At 38.2% G+C, this 13,622-nt stretch overlaps 1 protein-coding gene across 1 annotated transcript in view; it reads right to left on the minus strand.

Moving 5' to 3' along the window:
* Window positions 1–245: 245 nt before the first annotated feature.
* scml2 (Scm polycomb group protein like 2) overlaps window positions 246–13,622 on the minus strand; it is a 30,361-nt gene continuing 16,984 nt past the window's right edge. Inside the window, exons 7-14 of the mRNA XM_053493355.1 lie at window positions 12,064–12,332; window positions 11,003–11,114; window positions 9,631–9,834; window positions 7,112–7,288; window positions 6,808–6,933; window positions 2,825–3,061; window positions 2,249–2,403; window positions 246–2,114 (exon numbers count right to left, since the gene is read on the minus strand). Of these exons, the coding sequence (XP_053349330.1) occupies window positions 1,989–2,114; window positions 2,249–2,403; window positions 2,825–3,061; window positions 6,808–6,933; window positions 7,112–7,288; window positions 9,631–9,834; window positions 11,003–11,114; window positions 12,064–12,332 (1,406 nt within the window). The 3' untranslated portion in view covers window positions 246–1,988. The remainder of the gene's footprint in view (window positions 2,115–2,248; window positions 2,404–2,824; window positions 3,062–6,807; window positions 6,934–7,111; window positions 7,289–9,630; window positions 9,835–11,002; window positions 11,115–12,063; window positions 12,333–13,622) is intronic.

Consider the following 13,622-nt stretch of genomic DNA (forward strand, 5'->3'; position numbering starts at 1 on the left):
AGGATTACAGTAGATATGCTTTTAACTATCAATGCTTGCCATATAAATTGACTTACATTATGTATTGCTTGCTTATGGATTTGTGTGAGCTCTATCTACAAGTTTTACATAACTTGCTATATTTAAATAAAAATGTAGCAAAGTTTTCTGGATTATAAACACCCGCCATGTCTGAAAGAACTTTTATCAGGTTTATTATTTCTCAATTAGCTCTCATTTGAAAATTGTCATTTGGTGATAAATAGCAATACCTGTAACAGTAAAAGTTTTTCAAGAAGCAAAACATGGCATAATATTGTTTTGAAATTTTATTTTAAAAGTTGTACTGGAAATGGCTATATTTTAAATGAGGTCAAACATAAAGCCTCTTTCAAGTTTTGTTCCAGTGAAAAATATGAAAGAAATGCAACCTTAAAAAAAAATTAATAGCACACAATGTAAGCTATTAAAAGTAAAAGTATACAAAATAAATGAAAACCTGAGAATTAAAAAAAGAAATGTAGGGATGCCCTAAGAACTAACACATACACATATAAAAGTATACATTTTTTTCCATACAAAATGCAGCATTGTGCTTATTAAGATTGAAACAGCACCAAGAGACAAAAATGAGAAACCGTGATGAAAAAAAAAAAAAAAAAAAAAAGAGATCACTTAGCATGAAAAGTCTGAGATTAGTAAATGGAGCCCATTATATGGATTTACAGTTTAGTGGTTCTGTGTGGTAGCAAAAGATAATTTAACCCCAGCAACAATGTGCGTATTTGTGCAGATATTTTCTCTGCTGATAAATTCACAGCCTGGGATCATCTTATATTAATGAATTACTTTATTTGTTTTAATTTTAACGAGTGGTATTTTAGCTATAAAAAAAAAGGTTTGATGTTTGCCAAAATCTCCAAGTTGTCTGTGACTTCAAATAAAACAACAGACGTCTTTAGAAACTTTTTTGTAAACTTTAACCTGTATAGAACACTATCTAAATCATATAAATAAGAATCATTAAAAGAAAAAAAATTCTAAATCACTGCAGACAGATGGCACGACTTTAAAACTGGATACATACGCAAAAAGCAAAAACCCTGGCATCCTGAGGAGCAATAAATTAAAAGAGGAGAAGCAGTTGTTCTAGTGTATTTAAACTGATTTGTTCTAACACCCTCGACTTAAAAACGATATTTTATTTTACAATCAATAATGAAAAATGGATAGCTGCCTTTCATATTTTGGTGTAGGATGATGTGTCTTAATAAAATGTTTCCTGATTGAACATTATGAAATGTGTTTAAATACAGTATAATCATAGTAAACGGTATTAGCGATTGTTTTATAACAGCTCTGTTTGAAGTTACAGAAATTTGTTCACAATAAAAAAAGAGCATGTAAATCTCTCTACCAAATAATACATGATGGGTTATTACGTTCTGTGCATCGTTTTTTCTTTTTCTTCCCTTCTTCTTCTTTGCTTTAAATCACTATTAAAGTTGTGTGTGCTTGCATGTGTGTGTGTATGTGTGTGTGTGTGTGTGTATGGAGGTGGGCTTACAGTTTAAACATGGTTCTTCTATCACAGAGACGTAGTAATCCTTTGGGGTTCAGCTTAGTCCAGCTGCTGAATAGTTCCTGCATTGTTTCATCTCACAAAAGGAGTCGTTTGAGGTCGCTAGTGGCAGTATTTAACCCGCATTTCTGTCTAAGATGATCCCTATATAAAATTAGTATAATTGAGAAGAGCATTTTGCCCCTCTGCTGTCTAAAAGGCTCTTTGAAGACACGTCTGTCTCTAGCGTGCATGACTGTTCGCATTGTTTTCAGCTTGTTTTAACAATGATCACGCTTCAAATAAGCTCAACTTTTTCCATTACAAGGATTTGGTGTTTAACATTAACTGCAAGCAAATCCATCTTTGGGTCCTCGTCCGGTTTTAATTGCAAGGGGACTTTACGTGCTCCACTGAAGGCTGCATGCGACCCGATGCTCGAGTGAAGCTACTGTTTGCCTTGTTTCAGTTTTTCAATATGATGGCACAGTTTGAGAGCAGGACCCAACTTTAGGCCCATGTACTTCATGATCATGTCACTTCTCAGCAGCAGCAAAGCCTTGCCGTCGATCTCCTGCAACCATGAAACAGCAGAACGTCAACTACTATTTAACAAGTGTGCTTTCGTGCAGTCTTTCACAGTTCTTGGTATGGGATTTAGGACACGTCTATGAGATATTTTAGATTATTTGTGCAAACAGTGCCTACGTGCTTCCTGAAGAGTTCAGCGTGCGGTCCTAAGGCCTGAGGGTCTGCGTCCCGCACAAACTGCATCACTTCCTCTATGCTCCATGAGGACGGGCTCCTGTTGGATGTCTCTCGCTCAACTGCCTGGTGATCTGGACCAGTGGTAGAGCTGGCAGCTGAACAAACAAACACACACACTGTCTAAAAGTATTCTTCCATTTGACTTAAGTAAATATGTAACAGTGCTATACAAAGGCACGCATAGGTTCAAATTACAGGAATATATTCTGGATTATATTTATATTACCAAGGTGTCTTCATTCATTATGTGCCAACTTGTTTCAGTGAAATAACCACATGCACTAGACAGATCACAAACACTCACACAATACCTATACATGCATTAATCACAAAGGTGCAGAAACACACACAGACAGAAATTCTGCTAATCTTACAACATAATAAAGTATCTATCTTAAGCATGCACAAGGGATCTTTGGAATGTTTTTGCTGGCATAACATTTAACTGGGCATGACAGCTTTCTGAAACATCACTTCATCAAAACGGTAAATGTTTGTAAAACCAAGCTCTCTTACATAGCGTACCTTCCACTCGTCTAAGCATGCGCGTGGTGGTCAGCTCAGACGGGTTGGAGGCGACCCGACGCAGAGGGGGTTGTTGGGGAGAGTAGTGTGGGCTGTTCCCAGCTGGACTGCGATGCTCGGTTGAGTTGCGCACTGCAGGAGGTCGAGATGGAGCGGAACTAGTATCCATGGGCTCCTCTGAGAAATGCTGCTCAGCAGAGACTCCGTTTTCTGAGGGGATGGTTTCTCCTGAGAAGAAGTTTGGAGACTTAAGCATGTACTTGGCTTTGAACAAGATGCACTACAGTATTACAGAGACAGCACAGTTTAGTGCTCAGAAGAGCCAAATGCAAAATGATAGCTTGGTAAGAATAATGAACTTGTTTACACATAGTTGTGTTAATCTTTTCTGCACGCCAAACCAAATTTTTTTTTATCATTGTTTTTTTTGGGTGAAATATCGATCTTCTGCGTAATTATCGCTAGATAAATAGACAAATTGCATAAACATACAACCAAAAAGCTCCAAACAGACAAAGCTCCCAATTAGACGAAAATAACAAAATCACCACTAAATGTAACATGAAATGCAGCTGAGCCATTGCAATGTCTCGGATACAGTGTCAATACTAGAAAAATGTGAACCCATCCTCCTGTTACAGGGTGCCATCATTTTCTTATTTTTTTCCTTTTACACTTTTCTTTTACACTTTTTGTGTCATTCAAACTCTTCAATTATATTGGTTAATGGGATAATGGGTCTATTGATGCACTATAGCGAGTCTCCTTATACATAAATTCACACAACTCAGGAGCACTTGCTGAAAAATGTAAAACAAAGACATGCAGTGTTTATTTTATTATTATTATTACAATCACACACCCACATATACACACCATAACAAAAAAAAAGGAAAAACAGAGGCAACAGATGTCAAAGGTCTTATAACGTCTGTGGCACTTAATTATGTAACAATGTGGGTGCTTTAATTAAGCATGGGGGGGGAGGGGGGGGGATTTGAAATGGATGAATGCCGAGGCACTCGTCGTTTAATAAGGGGAAGCAGAGAGGTGGCAAACTCTTGCCACAGGCTTTTCAGCTGCAACAGCAGGAAACACTCTATCCCGCCAATTAACTTGAATGCTAATGCGAGATACTGTAAGAGGCACTGAGGTGCGAGTCCAAAAACAGCACTCATTCAGGGGTGCGTTTCCCGTACAACGATGTAGCTCTTTACTTAACCACCGTTGTACGATGCAACGTTGAAGAAAATAACTAACTAGTCACGACTGTTTCTTAACACCATAGTACCTGTGTCGCACTTCCATCGTTAAAACCATGTTGGTTTAATCTGTCGTTCTTCTTCTTCTTCTTCGATACAATGGCGGAGTAGTGCCATAGGCACATATTGGAAAGTGTTTTTTCTCTCTCTTTGGCTCGCATTCAATGCGCTTTTGCAGTGACGTTACGTAGAAGTGGTGTAATAATCTCACGAACACAACATTCATTATTTGTACAATATAACATAGATAGGCATACACAGTTTAAATGTGCTCTTTTCGAATAACAAAGTCTATAACTTTTAGTTATATTTCATTAGAACTCATTTTTATTTGGTATTGATACATAAGTACAATTAAAATAAAAAGAAATTATGGGTTTTGAAAATGCTGGGAGTGTGTTGTGAACACCTGTTACCTATTTTGCTCAAGATCATTTCCGATATAAGTCCCTTTACATAAAGCCATGTTTTAATGAGAGTTGATGTAAAAAAAAAAAATGACACGGAAACCAAGATTTACTAAAAAAGAGCTTGCAGTTCTTTTGGAGGAGGTGGGAAACAATAAAATCTTGCTTTTCTCCAAATTAAAAAACACAGTTACAAATTCTGACAAAAAAAAAAAAAAACATGGAATGAAATCACACAAAAAATTAATGCTTCTGGAAATGGGTATGAGAGAAGCCCAGAGGAAGTCAGAAACAAGTGGAGGGACTTTGCAAGTGTGACCAAAAAAGCAAGTCCACTGGTGGCCTGAAACCGAACCCCTCCAAAAGCTGCTATGTAATTGTAGTTACTGCAATTCTCCACAACATTACAGTCGAGGAAAATTTCCCGCTTTTTGATGAGGAAGATGGGGGTCTTTCTGGTGCTGCTGATGAGGATGAGGAAGATGACACTTCTGATGAGAATATATATATATATATATATATATATATATATATATATAATTTATATAATTAGTCCATATTCTACTTCTACTTCTGAGAGCACAACAAAAAAACTCACTTAAAAACTTACCTTTTCTTCGCACAAACGAAACCAAGGCTGTGTTCCAACTGGAACATAAATAATGCTTTCGTAGGGCACTTCGAAGGGAGAATAATTGCGATGGTATCGCTGTTATATCATTTCAAAGTGAATTTGTAATTAAAATAACCGAAAAATAAATAACCTAATATCTGAGCACCAAAGCATTAAGTTGTCCAAATCGCTCAAAGTGGTTGGGAAAATATTTAGAAACTTATAGTGCGTAGGGTCATGAACTGTGAATAGAACACACCCAGCCGCGGCAGGGAACTATGCTTCTAACCACAGGTCGAAGGCTGTAGTTCCAACCACGCTGTTTGCGAATGTTCGTTTGAACCATGGTTTCGAGAAACACCGAATTGTTGAACTATGTTGGTAACGACGGAACTTGCGACCATAGTTGGCTAACAATGCTTTTGGGAAACGCACCCCAGCTTGATGTTAAGCTGTCGGAGTTTTATGGCTTTATCCTAAACGTGGCAATTGCAGCAGAAACAGAGGGAAATGTCACTGAAATCTACCCCAGTCCAGCCTAGTTAAAGGAACTAATCCAATATTTGTATTTACAAAGACTTGTATGCGCTGGGTTCCTCAAACCATTCACAATGCTTTTGCTGGAACATTCTTTATATTAATGCCCTACCCTTTTCAAGAATATCATGGTATGCAAACTAAGTAGAAAACTGACCCATTCATTTACCCACTGAGTTCTTTGTTATTCAGAGCTTATGTTCAGTTCCACTTTAAAGCTAATTCCTTTCGTTTATTTATTTCTGTTCTGTACTGCTTATCCTGCCTGGTAGTGGGCAGGCTGGAACTTATCCCAGTGAAATCAGGGCACAAAACAGAGGACAAAGATCCCTGGATGGGATACAAACTCATCGCAGGACACAAGCATACACACTTTCAGTTTTGTGGGTAGCACCTTACACGTCTAAATTTTTTTGTAAGATTAAAGGGGAAAATGCATGTTAAAAAAAGCATTGTTTATGTGCATGCATACATGTAAATCAAGTCAATACTTGAAAAAAATTTAAATACTCTTAAAACAGACTAGTACTTGGCACATGTCTTTCTTAAGAGTTCAGTATCGGAAAACTGCCTCGATTCTTTCTATGTACAGTGGTACCCTTGGTATACGCATTTAATCTGTTTCAGAGGTGAGCTCTTAAGGTGAAATTTTCTATTGCGAAACACGTGTTTCCACAGGACATAATGTAAATGCAGATAATCCATTCCAGCCACCCAAGAATATTACTAATATTACCAGTTTCCACCACTATGATCATATTTTTGCGTATAAAAACAACCAGAACATTTAGAAAAAACGTGTAAATGTAGTAAAATATTAAATAAATAGACATTAAACATCACTTAACCTCAATTTATGATACTACTTGGCACCAGTTGCTTTGCAAACCAAACTGAAAGCGGCTCTCCTTTCTACTTGCTACTATCTTTGCTAACATTCTTGGAACCCATAGCACTATGCCTTCACTAAATCGTGCACAAAATGCAAAAAAAAAAAAAACACAAAAATAAGTAAACTCGCTTCACTTGGCTTTTCACTGACGCAAGCAAGTTCTGAACGGCTCCTGGACATACGCGTGACTTAGCCAGCGTTCGGTCAGCTCGGTTCGAAAGAGAATTAAGAATGACAATTTGTTATGGCAAGTACAAGTATACCTTCTGAAGAGTGTGTGTCTGTTCTCGGTGGATTCGTAGGAGTTGGAGTGCTATATGTGGAGGAGTCTCTGGTGAAGCGTCTGCTACCTCGCACTATAGATAATGCTTCCGACGTCTCTTCCTTCACTGCAAAGCGGAAAACAGAAGGGTGCAGAGTTAATGAAGTAAAAAAGCCCTTTAACAATTTTCTTAAACAATTAAAAAATTTGGAATATTCTGATCTAATGTACCCCATGACCAACGCAACATAGAGTGATGCAGCACTCCCTCTTTCACTCACTCACTCAGTCACTCACTCGCATACCTGACTTACTCCTCTCGTAGGCGCTGTGTGTGCTGGCGGTTAATGGACTGAACGGCTGGCTGCTGAACAGGTTGTCCGACTGCAAATGGTGACACAGAGTCTCAAGGAAGCGCAGGACAAATGAAGCACTGGAGGCTCGAGGCAACTTAACATAGTGGATCCCTCCATCAGAGCGAACTGAATAAGTGGACAAGAAAATATAAAGTGCAATAAGTAGGGAGAAAAGACACAAATTAACCTGACACACTGGCCTATTTATCTTATTACAGTAAGTTCCCAACATAGGAACGAGTTCTATTCCGAGTGCTTGTTCGTAAGTCCAATTTGTTCATAAGTCCAAGAAACATCGTCTAGGTACTAGGATACTAACACCATAGGCTATACACATTATTAAATTAACATGTTTCATGATCTTGTTCTTTAAAATTGTGCCGATGATTGAACGATTCATGTTGAAAGAACAAGCATCTTTTTACCTCGCTCCATTCTCTCAATTATCTTGACTTTTGTCTCCACCGTTATTGCTTGCCGCTTCTTTTTTTTATAGCAATACCACCTTCATCGCTGCTGCTTTTACGCTTGCTTCCGGATATCCTGGGATTTACACTGTACGAATGTGACAATATACGCTGAACATGTGATCTAACTTGCATGATTGACTGTACATGAACACATGTTCGCATCTTCAAAAGTTCTTGCTAAGTGTTATATAGTCCAAATGTCTCGTTGGTATATTGATCCTGATTGATGCCCATTATACATCAGCCACTTTCTAGACCATCCGTAATAGAAAGAAACCAAAATGCAAGCATTTTATTCAACACTGCTGAATTCTCAACAACTTGCCAGGGTGTGTTAATAGCTGTGGCTGTAAGAAGAATGTGCTCTTTCTAATTTACTACTGTTTCTGTAGTAACACTACCTTGATATGCATAATCTAAACCATCAAGTATTATATATATTTATATTTATATTGGTTTAATTAAGCCAGACTATGATCGATTAATAATAATTTGCATTTGTAATATTTTCTACATTCTTCACTAGACAGTTAAACACAAAACACACCATCTAATGTCTCCAATCCTTTATGTATTCTGTTGAGGCTGCTTGGAAGCACAAAGGACTAATAATACTTGCTGTCTGAGTACCTTAATTTACTTAAAAGGTTTTTTCTGGTTTCAGATAATACATAATGCAGAGTGTCCTCATTTGAGCGTTCTTTATCTTGAGCGGTTATATCAGATTAACGATTAAACAGATTATTGGGCTAGAAATTGATTTCTTGAACTCTAAAATGAGGTTTCTTGAGGTTAAAATATTGCAAAATGCTATGTATTTGACTCACTGAATCTAATAAATGCCAAAATCGACTAATGCATAACATAACTAGGGATCGATTGTATTAATTTACTTTATTCCATTTACTTTGCGTATGCTTATTTTACCTTTAACATGGCATTTTCTTTTCCACTAACACTGTATGTAATAACACCATATTTTACACACACTTTTTGTATATAACCAGCAACACCTACACACACATCATGGCTTCACCTCTACTCAAATTCCTTACACATCCACACAAATGTAAATCCATAAATTTGCATTTAATTATCATCACTAACTAGATTTTATTCCTGGGAAAAAAAAACTGTTTTGCATAAGGACGTGATACATTCCCATGCAAATAAGCACTCGCACACTTTTAATAAGCGCTTTATCCTGGTCGGTGCTTTGGCAAACCAGGAAACCAGACGATCCGGAGGAAACCAGACATGAAACGCAGACGCTAAAACCAAGGAACGACTTTAAGACGGCAACGCTGCCTGTTGTGTCGCCACGATGCTGGGATGCAAATAAATTTCTTTAGCATTTTACTGAGCTGTGTATCATATATTTGCATGTGTCCAAACATCCGACCTCAAACTTTATTCTGGATAAGTTTTCATAAGTAGATGTCTGTACGGTTTCGCACATTATTTTTTATTTTTCCACATTCAAGGTACTTTAATTCAGCAGCAATTTATTTATTTTTGTTGCTCTTCCTTGGCATATGATGGAGATTCCTTTGTCACTATTCGCTGTGTTCAATTGTCAGGGTTTGGCTAAATTAACAAAGCAGACCATCACAACAGATGGCCGCACCAAAACACTCACACACACATACACACACGTATGTATACGCTACCCCTTGAGACGAGCCCCAATCTAATTCTCCTAACCAGGTTACACACAATGTCATTCTTGATTACCATCAGCGCTGCCCAGACGGGCTTCTTTTCACAAACACACCACAGGCAACTTTTCTTTATAAGATTTTCTCTTATTAATTCACACAGACACAAGAGCTTTCCAAATCTCATATCAGCGCAGACAAGCAGACAATTTTATCTAAGAAAAGTAATATAGTCGTATTTTATACACGCTCCGGAGCTCGGTGGGGTATGAGCACTGGGGGTCCGAATTTTTTTATTCCTTTATTGCTTAATCCAACACACAAGCACATGGACTCATACCTCGGATGATCTCTCCGCCATCTGACTGGGACTGCAGGAAGCTAAAGAGAGTTTTGGGCTGGTACGCGCAATCCACGCATGCTTGCACTGCGTGCTGCAGCACCGTGTTCACCGGGCCTGGTCCGAAATGATCCGGCAGCTGCAGCATCAGCTTTCGGTCCAGATGCGGCCCACACTCGCCATGCTTGTTCACATATACACACACTTATTTTTTTTTTAAATAATGAAGAGAGAGAGAGAGAGAGAGAGAGAGAGAGAGAGAGAGGTAAATGTTAGCTATAAGAGAAGATCCAACAGTACATGGCATCAGTGTTTAAGCATATATTGGTTAAAATTTCCAGCAAAATTAAACTAAAACATGGTAGCATATAATTCTACTTAGGACTGCTTGCTAGTACAGCTGTGTCAATTTTATTTACCCATTTACTAACCCTGCGCATGAAATAAAATATTCTTCCCTCACTGACGTTGCATTGTTGGAATAAAATGGCCATATTGATTAACACAGAGGCGTATTAAAGGCAGCATCTCTGTGGTGCACAGTGAGCTTACTGCATTTAATGTCAAAGGGGTTTATAATCTTACTGGCAAAACTCACACTACACAGGCAGCTAGCTGAATGTCCAGAGCTACATTCACTTCACCTCATATACATTTACATTTCTCACTTTGACCTTTAAATTAGAAAAAGCTCTTTAGGGACTCTCAGCCATAACGCAAGCTTGTGCAAAAAAGTTTTCAGCATTGCAGATATTTACCACAGTTACAGACTTTCAGTTCACTGTTTCTATTCATTCTAGCTCTATGTACTGTATATAAAATACTAGTGTAAAACTGGTATTTAAAAAAATGGCAGTGCATGTTAATATACATATAAATGAGAAAGATAACGAAACACAGGTGCTTCATTATAGGCCATTGGAAGCTGACCAGCCTGGGGTGATTTTTTATTTTTTTTTGGCTTATTGTGAAAAAACTAAAAAATAATCACAACCCACCATTATTCAAGCTTTTAAACAACGTTGTCTTTGGGCTAGTGTGTATTTCATATGCAAGAATAGAAAGTAATTAAAATAATATGGCATGGAAAATAAATCTGTACTGAAGGGGTCAGTGGATTTTTCACACTTAAAAGGCTACAACATATTTGAAAGTTGTTTATGGTTCTATATCTCTGCCACATTCTTGCCAAAGTGAGCAATAAAATCCTCCACCTGTCTCATTCTGATAGTGAGCAGTGTTTTTCGATTTTTATAAAAATGAGCTTCGATTCCCAAAGACGTCGATTTCTTTTCGCTAAAACACTTTCATGAATCATAGGTGATAGGGACAATTCTTTACTACATGTTTGCAGAAAAGTGTAAGATATTACCTGTGGACAGCAACCCAGAATCTTTGGTCATTTGAAGACTGGAGAGTCGGCCGTCTGAGACTGACGAGGACAGAGACGGACTGGACAGAGCAGGAAGAACTCTTGCTTTTCTCTGCAGAGAACGAGGAGAGCGAAAACGGTGTCAGACACAACACAACAAAAGGCCTGTGGTTTGCCGCCACTGAGCTACGGTTGAAGTTCTTAGTCTCCTGTGCCGTGGCTAATGAAGCGTTCAGAAGGAAATGATGCTTTACGGTGAATAAACACTGCATTTGGATAATTCCTCCTGACATGCCAATCGACATCTCCTCTCATTAGCAAGAGGCTAAACAAAACAGTACAACTCTTTTCAGATCAGTTATAGGACTTCCTTTTTAATCACTAACCCTCAGGTATAATTAGTCATTGCTTAGAATGAACTCTCCTTTTTTTTAATACGATTATTTTGTTTAGAATTATTTTATGTCTAATATGAAGGAAGAGTAAGAGTCCTAACAACGCCATATAACTTTATTAATCCCAGAGGGAAATTGCTTATTTCTTAGTTACAGTTTCTTTCCATTGTTTCAACAGATTTGTAAAAGAGTAATAAATTAAACAAGGGGGGAAAAAACCTACTTAAAAAACAGTAAACTCCATATTGCACTAAAGTGAAGGCACAGCTTGTTCATCATAAGTAGCATAAAGTGCACATGAAGATATTATTAACATGTTATTATGACAATGAATAAAATAAAGACATGCCGTTCAAAGGTTGGCATTTCCCCTTCTGATTGTGACATATAGTAACCGTTTTTCCTTATAATTTGTATGCCAGCTCCCTGTCTTTATAAACCCCCCCCCGCCCAGCCCAATTCATACTCTCATGTTGAAAGGATAAACCAATATTTCCTGTTTTTACATCTTTAAATTTCCCTTGTAGACAAATTGTCAAATTACAGAGAAACCCTTGCACACTTTTGCGCCCGGAGCCATGTTATAAAAAAGCATTTCATTACTGATTGATGAATATGTACGACATCATTTAGATGGAAATGAGTTAACCCTCCTGTGACTCCTACCTTGCTGCCGGGTTTGGGACCTCTCTTTTTGTGCAGCCGGGGCTCCGGGTGTTCAGACTCCATGCTCTTGTGTAGGCTGCTTTGCAATTGCGTTTGGCCGTTCTGTATGGCCTTGAGCATGGCGATGGTCTGGCTCTTGGGCCGGCGGCCCCGCACGCCCTTTCTGACGGGCAGCGGGGGCAGCGGGTGAGGAAGCTGGTACGAGGATTGCATGGAGCGTCGCCACGATCGGGAACGGGGCGAAGGAATCGGGTTCTTGGGTAGAGTGACTGCAATAAGGAAAATTTGATGATGAGCTTAAATCTGATGGGTCAGAAGATATTACTCGCTGATATAATGGTAAGAAGGGTAAAAAAATTAAGGAAAAAAAAGGAGTGTGTCCAGTGTCAGTACTATCTGTAACACGACAAGCTGAAAAAAATATCAATTGCTGCTTTGTCAGAAGCTTTGCAAATGCTCAAAAAGTTAAAAAAAAAAGGCATCACGTTTATTAGTAAATTAGGAATTACTAGCGTTAGCATGTGGTTATATAGAAACAAAAAAAAATCAGAGTGGTAAGGGTTACTTTGTTTCACCCTGAGATGCATCACACACACGCTAACGTTCTTTTATTGCATACATAATGCATGATAGAGCTCTGATAATCCCTTTTCAATTTAACTAGTCAGTGGATTTCTCCCCCAAACCTGCAATAACAGTCACATTACTGTTCCTATAACAAGACTGCACTCAACTGTACTTTACAATCCACATTTAATAGTCATTAACAGTGCTCTACTGGTTCACATGATATACAGGTATGTTTGGGGGGGAGTGGGGGGTTCCACACCCTGTCGGTGTGTATTACATCAAAACACGCTCATCAGCAAACCGTCTGCACCCATCACAGCTTTTCACACAGTGTATTTGTGTGAGTGACACACAGCTGTGTGCTGCATGTAAACTGCATATGTTTACTGATCTTATCTCCTAATTGTCTCGCTCTTTGTTTAATTTCCAAACAAAGTCACTACAGTCACTGTAGCCTGTAGCCACTGTTACGCCAAGGTAACTAATTCAACAAATCCAGATTTATTAAAACGATTGTTTTTCAATTAAAATTAATTGTAAATGTAAATGCTACAGAACATCACAAAATGTTAAATAACAGAGAGAGAGAGAGAGAGAGAGATAAGTGTAGAATAAAATTAGAATTTTAAAAAAGCAGCCAAATGTTCATCTTAAATTTATCAAAGCTTTTTATGGAGGGACTGATGATAAAATATTAATCTCAGCAGCAAGGGGTCTGCCAGTACTAATCAAACAACTCTGATGCCTCCAATTCTTTGCCTTTCTGGGCCATGTCCAAAAACACACACCCCACACACGCACAAACCGGACGGAGAATCAGATATCTGCAATTCAAAGTGTCAACCAATCCATCAATGGAAGGTGCAAAATGGCACAAGGAAAAGCTTTGTGGAAAAAAACACAAAAGCACCCTTTCCCCCTCCTCTTCTCTCCTCCACCTTCTCTCTCTGCTTTCTCTCCTTTATTGGCTCTGTACACCGCATCGCAAA

Source organism: Clarias gariepinus, chromosome 3, assembly GCF_024256425.1.
Source record: "Clarias gariepinus isolate MV-2021 ecotype Netherlands chromosome 3, CGAR_prim_01v2, whole genome shotgun sequence".
NCBI lineage: Eukaryota > Metazoa > Chordata > Actinopteri > Siluriformes > Clariidae > Clarias > Clarias gariepinus.